Source organism: Schistocerca piceifrons, chromosome 11 (assembly GCF_021461385.2).
Source record: "Schistocerca piceifrons isolate TAMUIC-IGC-003096 chromosome 11, iqSchPice1.1, whole genome shotgun sequence".
Lineage (NCBI taxonomy): Eukaryota > Metazoa > Arthropoda > Insecta > Orthoptera > Acrididae > Schistocerca > Schistocerca piceifrons.
Genome location: NC_060148.1, coordinates 142608943 through 142628831, shown reverse-complemented (window position 1 = coordinate 142628831; position 19889 = coordinate 142608943). Strand labels below are relative to the sequence as shown.

At 44.1% G+C, this 19889-nt stretch overlaps 1 protein-coding gene across 1 annotated transcript in view; it reads left to right on the top strand.

Annotated features, from left to right (window-relative positions):
* LOC124720395 (coatomer subunit beta') overlaps positions 1-19208 on the top strand; it is a 164105-nt gene extending 144897 nt beyond the window's left edge. Inside the window, exons 15-17 of the mRNA XM_047245736.1 lie at positions 1240-1393; positions 9789-9952; positions 18976-19208. Coding sequence (XP_047101692.1) covers positions 1240-1393; positions 9789-9952; positions 18976-19014 — 357 coding nt within the window. The 3' untranslated portion in view covers positions 19015-19208. The remainder of the gene's footprint in view (positions 1-1239; positions 1394-9788; positions 9953-18975) is intronic.
* Positions 19209-19889: the final 681 nt, after the last annotated feature.

Below are 19889 nucleotides of genomic sequence, written 5' to 3'. Positions count from 1 at the left end.
CTCTCTCCCTCCCACCTCTCTCCCTCCCACCTCTCTCCCTCCCACCTCTCTCCCCTCCCACCTCTCTCCCCTCCCACCTCTCTCCCCTCCCACCTCTCTCCCCTCCCACCTCTCTCCCCTCCCACCTCTCTCCCCTCCCACCTCTCTCCCCTCCCACCTCTCTCCCCTCCCACCTCTCTCCCCTCCCACCTCTCTCCCCTCCCACCTCTCTCCCCTCCCACCTCTCTCCCCTCCCACCTCTCTCCCCTCCCACCTCTCTCCCCTCCCCCCTCTCTCCCCCTCTCCCTTCTCCCCCTCTCTCCCCCTCCCCCTCCCCCCTCTCTCCCCCTCCCCCTCCATCCCCTCTCTCCGCTCTCTCCACTTCCCCCTCTCTCCCCCTCCCCTCTCCCCTCACCTTGTCCCCTCTCCCCCTCCCCCTCTCTCTCTCCTCTCCCCCTCCCCCTCTCTCTCTCCTCTCCCCCTCCCCCTCTCTCTCTCCTATCCCCCTCCCCCTCTCTCTCTCCTCTCCTCCTCCCCCCCTCTCTCTCCTCTCCCCCTCCCCCCTCTCTCTCCTCTCCCCCTCCCCCTCCCCCCTCTCTCTCTCCTCTCCCCCTCCCCATCCCCCCCTCTCTCTCTCCTCTCCCCCTCCCCCTCCCCCTATCTCTCTCCTCTCCCCCTCCCCCCTCTCTCTCTCCTCTCCCCCTCCCCCTCTCTCTCTCCTCTCCCCCTCCCCCTCTCTCTCTCCTCTCCCCCTCCCCCCTCTCTCTCCTCTCCCCCTCCCTCTCTCTCTCCTCTCCCCCTCCCTCTCTCTCTCTCCTCTCCCCCTCCCTCTCTCTCTCTCCTCTCCCCCTCCCTCTCTCTCTCTCCTCTCCCCCTCCCTCTCTCTCTCTCCTCTCCCCCTCCCTCTCTCTCTCTCCTCTCCCCCTCCCTCTCTCTCTCTCCTCTCCCCCTCCCTCTCTCTCTCTCCTCTCCCCCTCCCTCTCTCTCTCTCCTCTCCCCCTCCCTCTCTCTGCCCTGTAACAGTGAGAGTAGCCATTTTAACTGCATGCTTTGCTGGTGTTTCTGGTAGTGGAATGGGGAACTGGTGCAGCATGTGAATGACCTACATTGTCTGCTAAAAATGACACATCTACTGATTCCGTAATTTATCTCAGTAAATTCGTATATCGTTCCAAAGTTGCAAAGTCCTTTTGACTCACCTTTCAGTGTACAATTTTACAATGCCATACATGTATAGAAGAGAATTTTTGCGGTTTGCAGATGAACCACGAGCGCAATCCGATAGAGGAGATGAAGGCAGCTGAGGCAGCGGGCACTTTCCGCTACGTGCCGGAAGCGTCGGGGGCGGCGGTGGAGGCGGATGAGGGCGATGGCGGGCCGCCTCACCGGTTGGGAGGCACAGGCTCTGATACAGGTGAGGCAGCTTAGTGTTCCTGTCCTGTCCCATCCCCAGGCTTAAAAAGCAGTGGCAAATACTATGTGCCATAGTTAACAGTTTCTTTTGCTGCACCTTACTGATCACAAGCAAAAACACCGCACTACTCCAGCTTGTCAAAAACCTTTTCACTGGCCAGATTTGCTTTACCTTTTAACTCTTAGAATGTGGCTCATGTAATAGTGGGAGGTTCTGAATAAGTTACCTAAAAGTAACATTACATAAGGAAGGAGATTTACTTACTTGACACCATGTATTCTCATTTTTGGAATTGATGGAACATAAAGTTTGTTTCCACAAATCTTCCACGCGGCTTTCTCTTGTTACGTGTGAGACATCCCACATCTACGAAATTTCTTGCCAGATGCACGAGAGAATGCCAGCACCTAACTCGGCCGTCACGCCACCGACACACTTGGTAAGCTCGTCGGTAGTTGAAGGAAGTGCAGGGACGTGCACCTTATCTTTAATGTATGCCGACAGACAAAAGTCTGAGGGTGTCAGATTGGAAGATCTCTGTGGACGAGCTGTGTTCCCGAGCCGTCGGACTGAAACGAGAACAGTGGGACATAGGTACACTGTGATGTTTCGGTGATTGTGTGGAGGGGCCCGATCTTACTGGAAAACGCATACACGCGTGTCCTCTCGAATTTGTGGCATCCGGTAGCTCTGCAACATATCTGGATATGTCATTCAGGGTTTATACGACCCACGCCAAGCAGGAGATCTGGGAAAAACCTGGGAATTTTTTCATCTGGGGAAAAAAGCTGGGAATTTTTTTGAATTCTGGGAATTTTTCATTGTTTTTGTTTTCAGTTAAATTTTTGTAATTTTGACTGGTAAGAACCAATACTCTAACAAAGGTTATTACGGTATACTGGTACTGCAGAATAATACTGCAGCAATAAAATGTGAACGAGAGAAAAAATAAAACTTCAATTGCAAAGGAAATGTGCCATATACAACAACAAAACACAGTGCTCATACAAGCATCTGCCAACAGCAAAATGTGTCAGAGACTTTAGGAAGACTGCAATGCTCTGTAACAACAAATTGCCTCCGATGAGCATGGTGTCTCAACTGTTAACATTAGATTTGTTTTAGCAGTTACGAGTAGTGCGCAGTTGAGTAGTATCTTCTTGCACTTCTGGCTAGAGAAACGTGGCTGTGTAAGCAGTCACAGCGGGGGAAAAAAAAGAAAAAAAAAGGTAGATGCTACCGGCAAAAATTTTACTGGCGTGCCCAAGCTTCCAGATTCATGCATGCGTAGCAGGCCTGGATCTAGGAGAGGAAGGGGGGGGGGGGGGGAGGCAAATTCATATTCTTCAGGAAAAAACTTTGTTTTACAAAACGCCTATCATCCAGCACACGTTGGTCTATCAATTATTCATATGACTTTAAAGCACGTCCCTTTTGGTTTTTGAACATATTCTAAGTTGATTTCCGAATGAATCATAAGTTGATTTGTGAATGTGTGCATAGTGTACATGATGTGTCTGTCAGTGGAATCCTCGTCACACTTAGAAATAAACTTTCCTGCAGACAAAAGAGGCTATACGAGCTGAGCGGAGTACAGCTGAATGGAAGAAAGCCAACCACTGTCTCAATATGTGGTTGATTGGGTTTGCAAATGATGAGCATTGTTATAATTACCAATGAAATCCATAGATTCAGACTACCAGGGTGGAAATAAATGACTAACAGGAATAACAGGTAAGAAAGATTACATATTACCTTCTCGGTGTACCCAAGAAAATGAAATTTTGGCAGAAAATTTTTGGCCAGATCGCTATACTAGTAAGGGCCAGTTGTACAGTCTCTGGCTAACAGCCGCTTTAATGTCTATTCTGGAAGTAGCGCGGAAAACACGTTGTACAAACATGTAACAATGCCTAACCGGAGAATAATCACAGGATAACTGAACCGCTGATTGTCGCAGAGTTAGTGAAGTTAACCGGCAAATAAGCTTTGACATTGGCAGGAATAGATACAGAATTAGTGATGACACGACTGTTTGTTAGAACGAGGAAGGAGAGGAAATGGGGACATCATTTAAATTATGGAAGAATGTGACAATTCCAAATTTATATAGAAATTTCGCACTGCTACTTTTCGATCTCGTGCTTGAGAAACTGGAGCATATGAATGAAGTGTGAAACTGTTTCCTAACATAAAGCTTTTTGCTTGTAGAAGGCCTAATAGGCATTTGATATTGGTACAGGGTGTATACGACCCGGGACATCCGGAAAAAACCCGGGAATTTTATTGTCCGGGAGAAAACCGCGAAAAAACCGGGAATTTTTTAGAATTCCGGGAATATTTTAGAATTCCGGGAATATTTCATTGTTTTCTTTACCAGTTAAATTTTTGTGATTTTGACTGTTAAGAACCAATATTCTAACGAAGGATATTACTATATCCCGCTTCTGCAGAATAATACTGCAGCAACAAAACATGAATGAGAGAGAAAAATAAAAAAAAGAAAATAAAACTTAAATCGCAAAACAAATGCGCCATATACAACAACAAAACACAGTTCTCATTCAAGCGTTTGCTAGCCAAAGTGTGTCAAAGGCTTTAGGAAGAATATGCAGTGTTTCCTAACAATAAATTGCCTCTGATGAGCGGGACGTGACAGATGTTTACATTAGATTCATTTGGGCAGTTGCAGGCGGGCTCTTACGCATGCGCAGGTGAGTCGTGTATGGGTAGTACTTCTCCCGCTTCTGGCTACAGATGTATGGCTGGGTGCCACCATCTAAATTGCTGCGGTTGGGAAATATCGTAGATACGGGGCTGATGCACAGAGCAGTCTGAATTGTAATGGGGAGGTGGGTAGTCTCCACATGAGCCGTGTTTACATTTAGTGATTTTGCGGTTTCCTCTTCGTTTATTGCTTTCACATTAAATGAAAACAAAACGAATTTCTGTGGCCGAGAGCTACCAAATGAATTAAAATACGTTCATATAATTACAGAAGGCTAAAATATGTTGCTAGATTCAGGTTTTATTTCCACCTTTCTGACAGTCAAGCATCAATCGCCTTGCAGAACAATGTAGTTATTTTTGTCGGTTTGCTAAATAGATTTGGCTTTTATTAATATTTTGCGCTGAGGCAGTCAGTTTATTTGAAACGAAGTGTTTAATTTCACACTGTTGACTAGTTTCAACTGTTCGCTGCATTTAAAGTGCACGTTTTCCATCTTCTAGCTCGTATAGCATTATACCATAATAAAGAACCAAACACAAGATAATACAGTACTGGTACTCCAAGAAAATTTACATCCGAATCTGGACATACGATTGTGCACTTTAAGCTGAATTATGCATTTTAGTATGGTTCACGAAATTCCGATGCTCTTGAAGTATCCTCTGATGTCTTGTTTCTTTTATGACATAATGCAAGATCTTTTAATGTTTTACACGAACGAACATGCGGGCTTCCTGCGTCATCGTAGCTGCACAGGCGCAGTGATGCCTTTTATCTGGCACTCTCTGGCAACTGCTGAAACAAACCAATTTCTAACAGATCACGGGAAAATATTGCGAATGATGATTTGAAAAGTGTTACTTTCGAAGTAAATTTCCTTTTACGCAAGATGAACTGTGTGCGAGAATGTACGATGAATTTCTTAAATCGCAGAGCGTTTTACTCTCATTTAAAGATCAACTCTTTAAGGAAGACCATTTAGAAGAATTTCGAGCCCAGAAGATCAGACCTTTACGTCGTTATTAAAATTTTTACTGGCATATTTGTGTGATGTATCTTAAAGTGTAACACGCGCAAAAAGATCATCATTATATGTGGAAGCTTAGCTTCTCTTGCAGCTTATTAATCTTATTTGTGAAAGCTTTGTTTTTCTTGTAGCAACACTATGTGTATTAATTTAAACCATTAACTTTTCTTTTTTGTGTGTTCGCGCTACTGAAGATTGATCTTTGCTATTGGTTGACTACATCACGTGTCCTATGCTGTCATCAGCTGGCGATATCACGTGACATGAGCTATGACTGGCTTACAAAAGTGCGTCGTAATCTCGATTTCATTGCTTCGTAAAGTAACATGCTGTGTTTGGTGGAATTAGAATTTATACCTCCGTAACATGAAAAAATGCAGCGTACATGTTGCTGCACATCAAAGATCTTTCCAAAACGTGTTTTTTTCCCCCCTGGGTTTCGTTTTCTAAAGTGCTGGCAAATTCTACGTCTGTGTAGAAAACCATAAACATTCTAAAGTATACTGTCACTTAACACGGGAGAAAGTGTATTTTCAACCGGGAGAAAGTGTATTTTCAACCGGGAGAAAGTGTATTTTCAACCGGGAAATTCGGGAAAAATCTGGGAATTTCTTAACTTTGTCCATGTATACACCCTGTGGTACTTCTTGAATTAGATTAGATGACCATTTGTGCCAAAACAGTCTCATTTATTTGGTGTGTTTTACAATTGCTGCAGTATTAAAATGGCCTATTTTGTTTTATCTAGCAGACAGTGACAAAATAGGCGTAATCAGATCGAGAAACCACATCAGTCTTGGGTCTTGTTTGTAGTAATAGCTTTTTAAGTATTGGATGACGACATTTTGATTTTTCATGTAGCAAAACGTTTGACGAACTTTGATGAGGTAAAAGACTCTTTCTTAGAAAGGAAAGCATGCCATGTAAAGCTGTAGCAAGATTAGAGAAAAAAAATTATAGGTGTTAAGGATTGAAGAAATGTGTAATGTCTTGCTTGTCTCTTGTCTTTACTGGTTTTATGTATCCTATACTTAATTTTATGTCACACAAAGCAGCAAGTTGTTAGCTAATAGGGAATAAAGAGGGCAAATTTTCTGAAGATGTCAAACCGGGTGAATGTAAGCAGGAGAGGCACCACAGGACATTTTAATTTCCACTTTCCTGAATATAGTTTGATGGCATCCAGTACAAAATATACACGTTTCAATTCCACAGAGCGAAATACAGTGACGTGTGATAGAAGAATGCTGTCTGAAGAGCTGTGGCACTGCACTTCGGCACAATTAAGACCAAATAACATGTCTTCCATTTCCTCGAACACGTATGTTTCATGTATCAGACTCTTCAGAAAGGTGTGTGCTACAATATGAACGTATTTTTGAAAATTTGTTTTTTAATTTTTGACATCTTATCTCAAATGCTCGAGGGACACCACTATCTAGTATTGACTCAGCTCGGAAATATTGTAGATACGGGGCTGATGCGCAGAGCAGTCTGAGTTATAATAGGGAAGTGGGTAGTCTCCACGTGGCCCGTGTTTACATTTAGTGACTTTCCTGTTTCCTCTTTGTTTACTGCACTCATGTCAAATGGAAACAAAATGGATTTCTGTGTCTGGGAGCTATCATGTGAATTAAAATGCATTCACATAATTACAGAAGTCTAAAATACGTTATTAGTTTCAGATCTTATTTTATTTCCGCCTTTCTGACAGTTAAGCATTAATTGCCTTGCAGAACAATGAAATTATTTTTGTCGATTTGCTTAAGAAATTTTCTTTTATTAATCTTTTCCGCTGAGGCAGTCAATATATTTGAAATGAAGTGTTTAATCCCACACTATTCGGTAGTTTCAACTGTTCAGTGCATTTCAAGTGTACGTTTTCATCTTATAGCTCGTATGGCTCTATGTCATAACAAAGAGCCAAACATAAGATAACAAAGTACTGGTACTCAAGAAAATTGAAATCCCGAAAACCACACTGAAAAGCTTAATATCATGTTGGGGCCTACTTCACTGGGAATCTGGGACTCTCAATTAAAAATCAGCTCTTTTATGATGAGCCATTTAGAAGAATTTCGAGCCCAGAAGATCAGACATCTACATCATTATTAAAAATTTTACTGGCACATTTGTGTGATATATCTTAAAAAGTAGTATGCGCATAAGAGATCAACATTATATGTGAAAGCTTAGTTTCTCTTGCAGCGTATTGGCCTTAGAGACCAATATTACATGTGAAAGCTTTGCTTTTCTTGTAGCAACACTCTATATATTAATTTAGACCATTAACTTTTCCTGTTCACTTGTTTGGGCTACTTAACAGTGATGTTGCTATTTGCTGACTACACCACATGTCCGAAACTCTGCATATCCGCTGTCATTGGTTGGTGAGATCACGTGACACGAGCTATGACTGGCTTAAAAAAAACCATCGCAATCTCAGTTTCAATGCTTCGGAAAGTAAAATGCGGTGTTTGGTGGAATTCGAATTTATACTTTGTAATACAAAAATATGCAGCGTATGTGTTGCTGCATATCAAACATCTATCCAAAAAGTGTTTTTTTTCCCCCGAGTTTCATTTTCTAAAGCACCGAGAAGTTCTACGCCCATTTATAAAACCATAACCATTCAAAGGATTGATAAGTTATACAGTTGCGAAAGAAAATATACTGTCAGTTAACAGGGAAAAAGTGTATTTTTAACCGAGAAATCCGGGAGAAACCAGAGAATTTTTTTCCTTGTCCGCATATACACCCTGTAATTCCTGTGACAGCCTGCCTGAGGAAATAAAATACAGTTGGTTCACTTTGATGGAAGTCAGTGCACAAAAGACGTTCACATTTGGAGAGTCTAGTGTGTGTTCAGAGACCTCAGGCAGGTTCTGCATACCCCGTATCAGCACTTCGTGGTGGTTAATGTTCCACTAAGGTGGGATTTGGCCTCATCACTGAGAACTATCTTGGCAAGAAAATTATATTCATTTTTCCCTCCTGTTAATCGTCTCCATACAGAAATAATACTGTGGCTGTCGCTACAACTTTAGACCTGGAACAGTTGCAATTGGTACGTCTTACACTGCAGTCGCCATCATAAAATTCCCACTGCTTTGGGCTTAGGAACATTCAGCTTCAAACTTGCTCTATTTGTAGACTTCTTTTGACTCGGTGCATACATACCCATCACAACGTGGCCTGCTACCCTCAGGCTATGCAGACGGCCATGTGAACATATTGGGATTTTTGTTTTGCGTGGTTACTTCGCAAAAGCAGCTACGATATGCCTCGTAGAAGACAGTGAGCATCTTTTGACCGAGTTTCAAAGTTCGACCGAAGAAGAATACTTGCCTACAAGGATTTACAGATTATCCTTCAGAGAAATCTGTAATTGTGTCTGACAGTACCGAGCAACTGCGATGTGGATCTGTAATCGGTGCACGCAGGAGGGAACGACAGACTGACAGAGTCGATTCCACCCACCTCGGCGCACCGCTACGCGTGATGACAGGGATATTTTTTGCACGGCAGTGACGGATCGTTCTGCCACATCACGAACCGTATCGCAACAACTTCGGTCTGCTGTGCAATAAGCAGTGTTCACGCATACTGTCAGATGTCGTTTGCAGTAGAGTGGAATGTCCGCAAGGCGTCCACTGCTGCTTTTACCACCAATGCCGATGCCGCGGGCGTTTGCGCCGGCATCGGTGCGATGTACGATGGATGTGGACGACTGAATGGAACGACATTGTTTGTACTGACAAATCCCGATTCCACCTGCTCTACCACGATAGGGAGATTAGAACTTGGAGACACTGTGCTGAGAGACCATTGAACTGTTGCCTTATGCATCACTGTACTGGTTCTGCACCCTATGTTACAGTTCAGTTTGGTACCAGATTCCAGTCCCGCAGCCTCTAAGTACACAAAGTCGGTACACGAAACGGCCAGCATTACATGCCTGAAGTGTCGGAGGCTGTCATACCCCCCCCCCCCCCCCCCCCCCCCCAACTCCCCCCGCTCCCCGTTACTTCAGATCTTCCGATGGCCTCATTTTGACAGGATAATGTGTGACCGCATTGTGGCACAGAGTGCTTGAGTCTCCTCTGTCCTCCATCGGATTGCATTGCTGCCTCAACCTCCCCGTTCTCCCGCTCTCTTGCGTATCAAAACTTTCGGTCGATGGCTACGGAATGACTGGCCGGGTATACACCGCCCACTGCTACACCAGATCGACTTTGGCAATATTTGGAAGCAACATGGATTGCTATACCCCGAGAACACATCCGGAGTCTCTCCGATTCGATGTCGAGGTGTGTAGCGGAACTCGGCCAGCAGCGGCAGCAACACTGGAGACTGATTTCGTCACCTTCCTCACTTCGCACAGTGCGTGTCTTCAGTGGCGTGATGTTTGTACAAAGTGTTGTCTCTGAAGTCAGTTTGGCTGTGATATCTCTGGTCTTTCTTGGCATTCCATTTTGTATGGCTAGCAGTATATTTACTATTACTTTTAGGTAACTAATTTAGAATAATCCTGTTTATGGCAATTACAAGGAGCGGGAAAGTGAGGCAGCTGTGACATTTTTGTGCCAGTTAAGATGTTTTCCCGCAGTGTGGAATGTACGTTTATGCTGTTACAGCGGTGGCCGTGGCCGTGGCGGCAGCGGCAGACCCGCAGCCGGCTTCGGCACCCCCGCCAGCTGCGGCTCCCGTCCAGAGGAAGCCCGACCCGTTGCTCGACGAGGACGACATAGATATCGACATCGACAACCTGAATCTGGACGACAACGGCACGGAGAACCTGGTGAGCTCCTCGCATAGTCCCACGTAGCTGCTGCACAGTCTGCAACACGGGTCTGCTTTGACAGCGGCTGTGATCCGGTAGCGTTTTGGAACCACCCGGAGACAAATTTTGTAGGGACCCATTGTGCTGTCAAGGTTTAACGTTATAATCTAGTCAATTATGGTACATTACCTGACCAAAAAAGTGAAGCCCCCAGCAGACACGTTCAAATGTCAGTGTAACTTCACACACGTACTCGGTCGGCAGGTAGGTAATAGTTAGAACTGCAGCTCTCCCTGACGGGTGGGACGGCCACCAGAGTGTGTTACTTCTGTTCGTCTTACGTAAATTGACGGTAGAGGGAGGAGAGTACGCTCCCCAGCTGACTCACACTCCCACCTAGCGTCACCCGTCCGCTGTCCTCAACGCTTGCTAATTTTTAGATTCCTGTCGTTTGTCAAACAGGTGCCGGAGGTTGTGGATTTATTGCTAGTTGAGGCAGCTCGGTTAGACGAATGCACAGTGTCTGTTCTTCCGGACGTATCCGAAGGAACAGACACCGCATGCAATCTGCAGTGATTCCACATAAAGCCCTGATGTAGCTGACATCAATAGTTTCTTCCCTTTCCTTTCTCCCCCCTCCATCTTCACTTTACATTAATATGTATCACAGCTGGAGATTCCACACGGTGTCTGTTCCTTCAGGAACACCTTAAAGAACAGACGCTACGCATTCGTGTAAGTGTCTGTGTTCAGTGTTGTTACTGAGTCTGGTACGATATTTTAGGGAGGTGAACATCTTCAAATGTTGAGTGATCTCTGTGAAGGATGTGGAGATCCCACACATTTGTGAGAAACAGTGTCGTCACCACTCGACACAGTTTGAAGGGGGTCTCACAGTGGGTCTCTTTTCGGCCGGCCTGTCAACTCGTCCGATATTGGCCTTCGGGGCTTTCGGACGTAACGGTATACGACAACACAAACTGCCGCGTTTGGAGTGGTGTCGTGACCGGGGAGGACGGACTGCAGACGAAAGGCGTCGCATTGTATTCGGTGGTGAATCGCACTTCTGCACTGCACCAAGTTACCGGAGTCGTGGCCGGCGAGGTCCTCGGCTCTGTCCCCGATAGGACGTGTGTGTGACCGGCTCGGACGTGGACTCTGGCCCCGTGGCGGCACTGGCATTCCGAGGACCGGTTACGACAGTCATGGGCTAGCTCACACGGTAGTGGATACGACAGCTTTTTGACAGCCTCCTCGACGAAATGGGTGCGTGCGTCCGGGCTGCCTTGTGAATTTTCATTATTCCCCCTCCCTCTGCTCCCCTTCTGAGTGTTTAACTTTTTCTTCCAGCCAGTGTAGTTAAGAACATGAATGATGATGTTCCAGAGAAGGGGGACGTATGTCCCACAAACTGTGTATGTCGTATTTGCGGAGCCTGTACTCGGAACAGTCTGCGAAATAATTTCTCTGCTTGTCGTGTGTGAGGAGAGTAGGGAGACTAGGTTGTGTGCGGAAGCAGACTGTTCGTTTAATTTAAATATTATCAGTTAACAGATAGCATCCTTGTATAGCTCTTCTTTCCATAATTCCACGTGGGAAAAATTATATATAAAAACAAAGATGAGGTGACGTACCGAACGAAAGCGCTGGCAGGTCGATAGACACACAAACAAACACAAACAAACATACACACAAAATTCAAGCTTTCGCAACAAACTGTTGCCTCATCAGGAAAGAGAGAAGGAGAGGGAAAGACGAAAGGATGTGGGTTTTAAGGGAGAGGGTAAGGAGTCATTCCAATCCCGGGAGCGGAAAGACTTACCTTAGGGGGAAAAAAGGACGGGTATACACTCGCACGCACACACACACATATCCATCCACTGATATACAGACATGTAAATATGTCTGCTTATGTCTGGATATATATATATGCGATTTCTGAACTTCATTTTTATGTGTGTATAAATATTAAGCTATATATTCAAAAATACTGTTGAAGAGTTGGAACTGTTGTTTGTATTTGGTATGTTGCTAAAACAGTAAGTGGCATTATGATGTAGAGTAAGGCACTTCTTCAGTTTATGCTGTGATGCCAAAACACTTCACAAAGATAGTTGCAGTAATGCTAATGTTGTTGTGCAGGTTAGTTTGTTGTTATTTCTATTTTTTCACCACATGCTATCTTCCCTCTATCTTTTACTTTACTGGCAATTTTTTCTGTATTACCGGGTGGTTATAATTAAATTTTCCTTATTTAACGTGCTATAACACGGAAATTAATTACTGTAGGAGTACCAAATTCGGTAGCATTAATGTCGAGGACACAGGAAAAAGAAGTAATGCAGAATCAGTTCAATTGAAACACTTTTAATGTGCTGCTTCAGTACATCGTACCATTACATACCGGTTCCATTACTGCTACACGAGTGGCTCAGTACGGTATCCGTCAGTGTCCAGAAGAGTTTGAAAGTGCAGAATTGTGTTCCGCACGGCAGAACGGAGCATGTCCGTAGGTATGCTGGCAACCTCTCTCGATATGCTGCGCTTCAGATCGGCACACAGTGTAAATGCTCCCCTGGTAAACCCTGTCCTTCAGGCGGCCCCACAACCAGAAATCACAGATAGTGAGATAGGGCGATCGTGTCAGCGAAGCGTCAGGAAACGATCGGCTGTTCGATTGTTACCAAATGTGTTTCGGAGAAGGGGTCGAACTTCACAAGTGATGTGCAGTGGGCCTCCGTCTTGCACGAAAACTGAGTTCAGTGCTTCTCTACTGTACGGTGGGCACGAGGTGCTGGTGGAGTACATCGCAGTAATGCCAGCCCGTCACACTGCACGTCTTCGGTCCTCGAGTGCGAACCTGTTAAAAAACAAATGGGCCGACGATGTACGTAGCCGTGAAGCCACACCGTACTGTAACACATTCACCGTGCGGAGGAACTTCGTGCACAGTGTCGAGAGGTGAAGATCCTCACACTCGGCAATTGTGTATGTCCACCTCACGCGTCAGAGAAAAATGAGCTTCATCTGTCCGTAGGACACCCCAGGGCTAGTGCTCATCACTTTGAGTCCGCGTGAGAAAGTGGAGAGCGAAGTTGACACATCGTCGTGTGTCCTGTGGTGCAACCGACTGTACGACACGGATCTCGTACGGGTGCCATTTGAGAACGGTTCCGAGCACTTTCTGTATAGTGGATCAAGGGATGTTCAGCTGTTTTGTGACACAGCACGCGCACTGCCTGACGATCGGGAATTGTGCGCGGTGTCGTCTGCCGTAGCAGCGGCGATTTAAGATCCACCACCTGTGGTGCGACCGGTCGTCGGCCTCTTCCCGGAGTGACGCCCAGTTCTCCTGTCGATTCGAAATTCGTCGTGCTCGGCACAGCACGGGTGGAGAAAGAGGACCCTTCCGTAATCCTTTCAGCCGGTGATATTCCCGAAGTGCAGCTGCAGCATTACTGTTGTTTTGATAATAGAGCTTCACCAATAATGCTCTGCTCTTTTTGCCACAGCTCGTGTTGACACGTCAACAAGTGCACTGCGACCGGTCAGGTGTATGGGACTACGAATCACGACGACTGATCACGGCACGGGTGGCCACAGTTGGAACTGGACGGTGGCGCTGTGACACCTGGAAATTGTGCACCCCGTACAGTAATTAGTTTCCGTGTTATACTGTGTCGAATAGGGAAAGTTTAACTACAGCCACCCAGTATATTTTTCAGACTCTGCCTACTATTTTAATTCCCTGTGTAGTTCGATTTGGTTATGACAAGTGCCACATCGTGTCAAAGTATGAGTGAATTAATAACTTTGTTCTTTTCCAGGTATAAACAGCAGGACCTGGTAAGTTTTTTTCCTGTGTAGCTTTTTGCTGTAAGAGTGGAAAAGTACAGCAGGAGTGACTAGCTGTCCAAAGTATGGGTCGGTGCAACACACTCTGAAAGTAGTTTCTTAAGCTTCACGCAGTGCTCGGCGGGACGTCGTAGCTTGCTAGCAGATACCTACTCTTTCTTCCCTCTCCTGTGCTATCACTTTTTGAAGTTGTAAGGACTAACACAATAGCAAATAGACAGTTTCCACTTTTCTTCATTTATTGAAAACCCAGTTTGGAATGTGTGATAAAGGTGAAGCAATAATACATTCTTTTTAGTAGCTTTGTAAATAATGTCAATCAGTTTTGATTCATATTACCAGGTTTAACTGTTGTTTGGGTACTTTTATTGAACTCGTCCAAGGTAATATACGATTGGAGTCATTAAAACGTAGCTATCGTGTACAGAAATACTGTAAGGTTGTTAATGGCTAGTGAGAGCTGCCAGTCTTGTGTAACAATAGGCTCTGTAAATTGTTCAGTGACCAATGTGCAGTGTAGCAGTGATACTTGTGTGTCACGAGAAGAGAGGATCACAGCTTGACTGGCAGGTAGTTGAGAATGGTACAAATTCTTTCTTTCTTTCTTTATTTATTTATTTTAAACACATTATTTGATGGATTCAGTGTTTGTTAAGCATAGGTTTGTCAATCAAGTGCACAAATGTACCATCTGAGTTTGTCAGATTTAACATCACGTTTGAAGCAGCTGTCTCGGTGTGCATATTGTGTCACGAAGTATTATGGCAGTAGTGGACAATGTACAATGTACAAGGTGCTGTGCAGGATAAAAACTAAATTGTTCCAGCTGCCAGATGTCTCGATTATCTCTCTTGTTAAGTGACTAACCAGGGGCATGGGAAATCGTCGCAGTTGCAGGTTGCATATCTAATGGTTTCCAGGGGAAGCAAAACTTTAAGTATTTTGTATAATTGTTGACCAAGTTTAAGCAGCTCTCGTAACATACTCATTAAGAGATGTTACAGGTTTAACATTGACAGACAAGTGTAGCAGTTAGAAACGGTGCATATTATGTCTCGAGGCAGTGTAGCTCACAATGGTCGAATACCTGGACTGTATTCGTGTAGTATTTGAGAATGCGAGCACTTAGTGACTTCCAACATACTTAACACATAATTTCAAATCTTTAAGAGCTTTTTCTCACTGATACCCTGTTACAAAATGGTGAAACGAAAAAAGTTTTTCTCTTACTTCATTTTCTCTGTTGAGTCAAACATCTGTATGAGGCATGACATTTTATTTTGTTACTTCTTTGCTACTAACTGTATTCGAACAGTTTGCAACAGTATCCACATATACCAGTGAATGTGTCTGCAAAATTACATCATTGTATAACACACAGCTCAGGAAATATGACATCAACATTGAGATGCATGAAAAACTAGGTAGAGCGCAGATTACCCGGGCTATACTCATCCTGAGACTTCCAACAAATTTTCTTGCTTAGGTATTTAATGTCAAATTTCTAACACATTAATTCTTTTGCAAAGTAATCAGAAGTTTGAAACAGATTTAAACACGAGAGTTCATTTTTGTAAAAGTATCATTGTGTTACAGGTGGCAAGCAACTGGCCTCGCTTACTTTTACAGATGCTTCCTTATACTGTCGAGCTTGTCTGTCAAATTAGTTGTCACTCAGAATTTCTCTGAAACACAGCTCTGTAGTCCATTTGGACAGTATTCTGCATCACAGAGATTACTATTTAATTACCTACTGGCCTCAGAGCAATAAGAGAATAGCAGTTTGTTTTCTTGCGGCAGTTTTTAGAAAGGCTATTTTACAGTTTCTTAAATAAATCTACTAGTTACATTAATTCAGTTGCATTATTATAATAATTTGCTTGGTTCAGATGAACACACACATTACACATCGGATCTGGTCAGAATATTTTAGTGAATTGCTGGTTGAGAGTGAGTTTGTTACCATTGTACCCACCTGACAACTCTAGCCACTTTTGAGAGGTCATGTTTGTCACGTGTAAGATTCAGTGCCATGTTAAAAAATAAATTTCAGTACACATTGTCTTACATGCTACTCTTCACTTAGGGAAAGAGAAAAATAAATGAAATTAAAACTTCATAACTTTGAAGCAACTAGTAGTGTCTGTCCAGAGTAATTTAAGGTGGGATGACTGTATTAATCTTAGCTGTAGAGAAGGCAGACACCAGACTTGGGATTCATTGGAAAAAAACTGTGAAGGTGCAGTTCATCTGAGGAGAAGTTTACTAGCTAAACCCTTGTTCAATGATTTTTGAGGTCTGGGAGTCTTAAAAGTTTGGATTAAGAGGGGGGGGGGGGGGGGGGGGCGGCAACAAGAGCAACATGTTTCACCACAGGCCTCTTTTAGTCAGAAAGAATAATAATTTATTGAAATGTCATCAGAACTTTGAAACTCTGCTGAGAGCGTTCTCCCACTGAGTCCTGTCAGTCTGAATCTCTGTTTCATCAAAATCAGTTTTCTGGTTCAAAAGAATGTTTTTGAGACAACTCGTACTGTTACTGCCATATTGCTGGACAGGAGACATCCCGACCCTACCCCTACGGCTGACCTATATCACATTAGCTTTGGGGAGGATGCCCGTGTAAAAAGCATTCTGTGCTGTTACAAATCTTTATTGACAGATATCCTCGGAAACTTGATCGATTTTGCTGACTGCACCTCTGTGACCATTCCGTTTCGTGGAGAACTAAAATATTTCTTTTGCATAACAGTTGATGTTGCATGAGAGTAGAAGATAGTACCATTTCTGGAACCTGAGCAAGTTAACACCACAGTCGGTGCTTCTTGTCATTCGTGTTCTGGTGCCTTTTTACAGTAGAATGAGACATGTCACACCATGTGGCATGCATGGGGAAGGAAAATAGGTGATGGTGTCGATTGTCCTCGTATGTATTCACCCTTCATTGCCACACGTTTTTCCCAATGGTGGATGAACTGACAGAGATGCGGGGTGTAGATTGCATTTTGGCTATGTGTAGGAGGATCCACCTATAAAATCTGCTCATTGTCAATCAGGAAAAGACTAATAGACTACTGTTCACTGGTTTCTTCATCTGAAGGAAAGACGTCACAACCCTTGTGAGGAGAATATTGAGGATGAGGAAAAATGTGATAGCCTAAACACAAGTAGAGAGAGAGAGAGAGAGAGAGAGAGAGAGAGAGAGAGAGAGAGAGAGTGTGAGGAGTGTGAGTGTGTGTTTAAACAGCCCCTGACATACCTTACTGTGATTATCCTTCTCTATGGCCTCATAAAGTTGTCAGGGCAACTTTGTACTTCTCTTCTGCACTTGTTTGGCCCCCTTAAAAGTGTAATCATTTAGCACTGTACTGTGGCAGTTCCAAAAGACAACCGGTGGGATCTTGACTGGTTATAGCAGTTCCTCACCCCTTACTAACTAATTAATTCATTAGGGTGAGATCGGAAATGTTCCATGACATATTTCCGTGTCAGACACTAAAGGACAAGTCATTCCTCACGAATTGTTTGATTAATTCATAATGACGACAGCTAGCCCACCTGCAATTTCTGTAATTCACATTGAGAGGTTTGCTTACTTTGTGTCTTGTAAAGTTGTCTCCATGTCCCAATTGGTCTTCTTCTCCTCCACCAGTCGTGGCTCCACAAGAGCGTACTATTGATTGTGACTAATTGAATGGCAGTCACACCATTACGAGGGTGAATCAAACTTAAAAGTTTATTTAAGCTTCACAAAAATTCATAAACAGGAACTTATTTTTCTGTATAGTCTCTTGAATGGGAAACACATTTTTGCCAGCAGGTAGACAGTTTCTCGGTCCTGTTTTCGTAAAATGAACTCGCCTGTATTATTGACCAATTGCACACAAACACTTTGACAGCACCGTCATTGTTAAATCTGTCCTCAGGCTGCTTCTTCTAGTGGCCCAAACAAATGAAAATCACAGGGCAATAAGTCCGGACTCTAGGGAAGACGTTCTAGTGTTGCCCAGAATAATTCTTGGATTATTTGTTGAGTTTGGGCAGCTGTGAGCAGTCTAGCATTGGCAGGATTACTCATGAAGCACAATCACACCCCAGACTGTAAATACATGCCATTTCTGACACTATACACATTTTATTTGGTCCAAAAGTTGGCGATAGCATGCAGCTTTCACATTATGATTATTGTGAAAAAAATGCAATCTGGTGCAATAAATGTTCTCCTTACATTTGGTACCACGTCAGTAGCCACTTTCCCATCTCGAGACAATGAAATTTGTGCTCTGAGGTGGGATGATGAGACACCCAACTCGTGGACGCTTTCTGAAATCTGAGGTTGTCGGTAATGATCACCTGTGCACTACTGTAGCTTATGCGAACCTCAGTAGCAATGTCAGCAACAGCTATTTGATGATCGTCTTCAACAAGCTGGCTAAAAGTGGGAATATTTTCCTCAACCACGTTGGTCCGTAGGCGACATCAGTGAGCTGTGTTTGCAACAGTTTTTTGTCCTCTTAGCACTGTTTGTGACATGCATACACTTGAGTCTTTGTTAAGGTTCAAGGTTAACTGCTGTAATTACTAACATTCCACATGAAATTGTTTTTTATTCTGTGTTTTACATAACTTTTTAAATACTACAACTACACGGTTCGTATGGCTTTGGAATTGTATATTACGTGTGTGATCTCGTGTCGGTTACATTTTTAATAGTCGTGTATGCACTGTACTAGTTGGCAGTTCTTTCCTTCACTACTACTGGTCTCTCTGTACGTTCAGTTTGGCACTGGGCTTCGTCTATGAATCGGCTGACTTCAGTACCTTATTTGACCACTGCAGCACGACTCGTGCTTATCTTTCTTTGTAAGTATTGATGCAACAGCTGACCATCGTGCATTTAATACTTCTTTTTGTTTTTAACACAGCTACGTTCTGATGGGCTTTCAGAACACGTCAGTAAATTAAATTCGATAATGACTTTCCCCGACGCCTTAAGTGCCAATCGGAACGGTTGCATACCTAGTAGAGGGAAGCATTTGTCGAATGAAGAAAGCAAAAAACATCGATTATCTAACTTTGTTTCTTTGGAGGTGTCGACCTCGAGACTTTGACTGCCCCCTGTAGAGAAAGAGAAACTGTCGTGAGTGAAGAGAAATGGTTGCGTCATCATTACGCTTGTGTTTCAGGACGTGACTATTGATGAAGACGAGTTCCTCACCGACTGAAGTTCGTCCCGGTGTTCAGCACGACTGTGAGCGGAGGCAGGCTTCACTGCTTACGGGCAGAGACTGATTTGCAGAGTATTGAGAAAGTGTGGGGAGAATGTGTCTGGGAGGCACTGCCCACCGTGTGGTAGCACCAGCTACTTTGTGTTTACTTGAATGTGATTATGTATTAAACAGTTAGCTTTTGATAGTTATATTGTGTATGTTGCGGATTATTGCAGTCCCACTGTGCATCCAGTCCCTTAGCCCTGTCGATTGGCGCAGCAGTTCCTCTATACGGCACTGCCACAGTACTCAGTGTTTTACACAGGTTCAGTCGGTGCAAAACCTTCAGATGTAGAACAAGTTTGGCCTGGTTTGCCGAGACACACGTGTCTGCTTATGAGTCTACAGTGGCACGACAGTTTTCAGGCTGAATTTGGAAGACTGCTTTAGAGATAAGGTATTTCTGTACTGTGCAGATGTGGAAGACTATCTGCCATTTTACAGTTGATTTTTGATAAGTGAGAATGCCTTGTCTCCAATTTTTGCAGCTGTGGGGAAACTGCTGCACCTGTCCCCTCACGCTGCGTCCTCGCACTCCAGACCCTGACCTGTGCCAACTTTAATGTGCTTTCTGTTCCTGAAAAACAACTCCTAACAGCAACAGCTTAATCTCCCCCCCCCCCCCCCCCCCCACACCCCTCCCCCATCCTCACCCCATCCCACTCCTGGATCTGCATCTCTCCTACCATATGAGCTTGTAAGGGGAGGGTGTGTTACGTGGTTGATGAAGTTTTGCAAGGACTTCTGTGTTGAAACCAAAGAGACACGTATTTCGGCTTTTTGCTAGACACAATCTAGTTCTTGAAAAAATTGAGGTCCAAATGGATAAC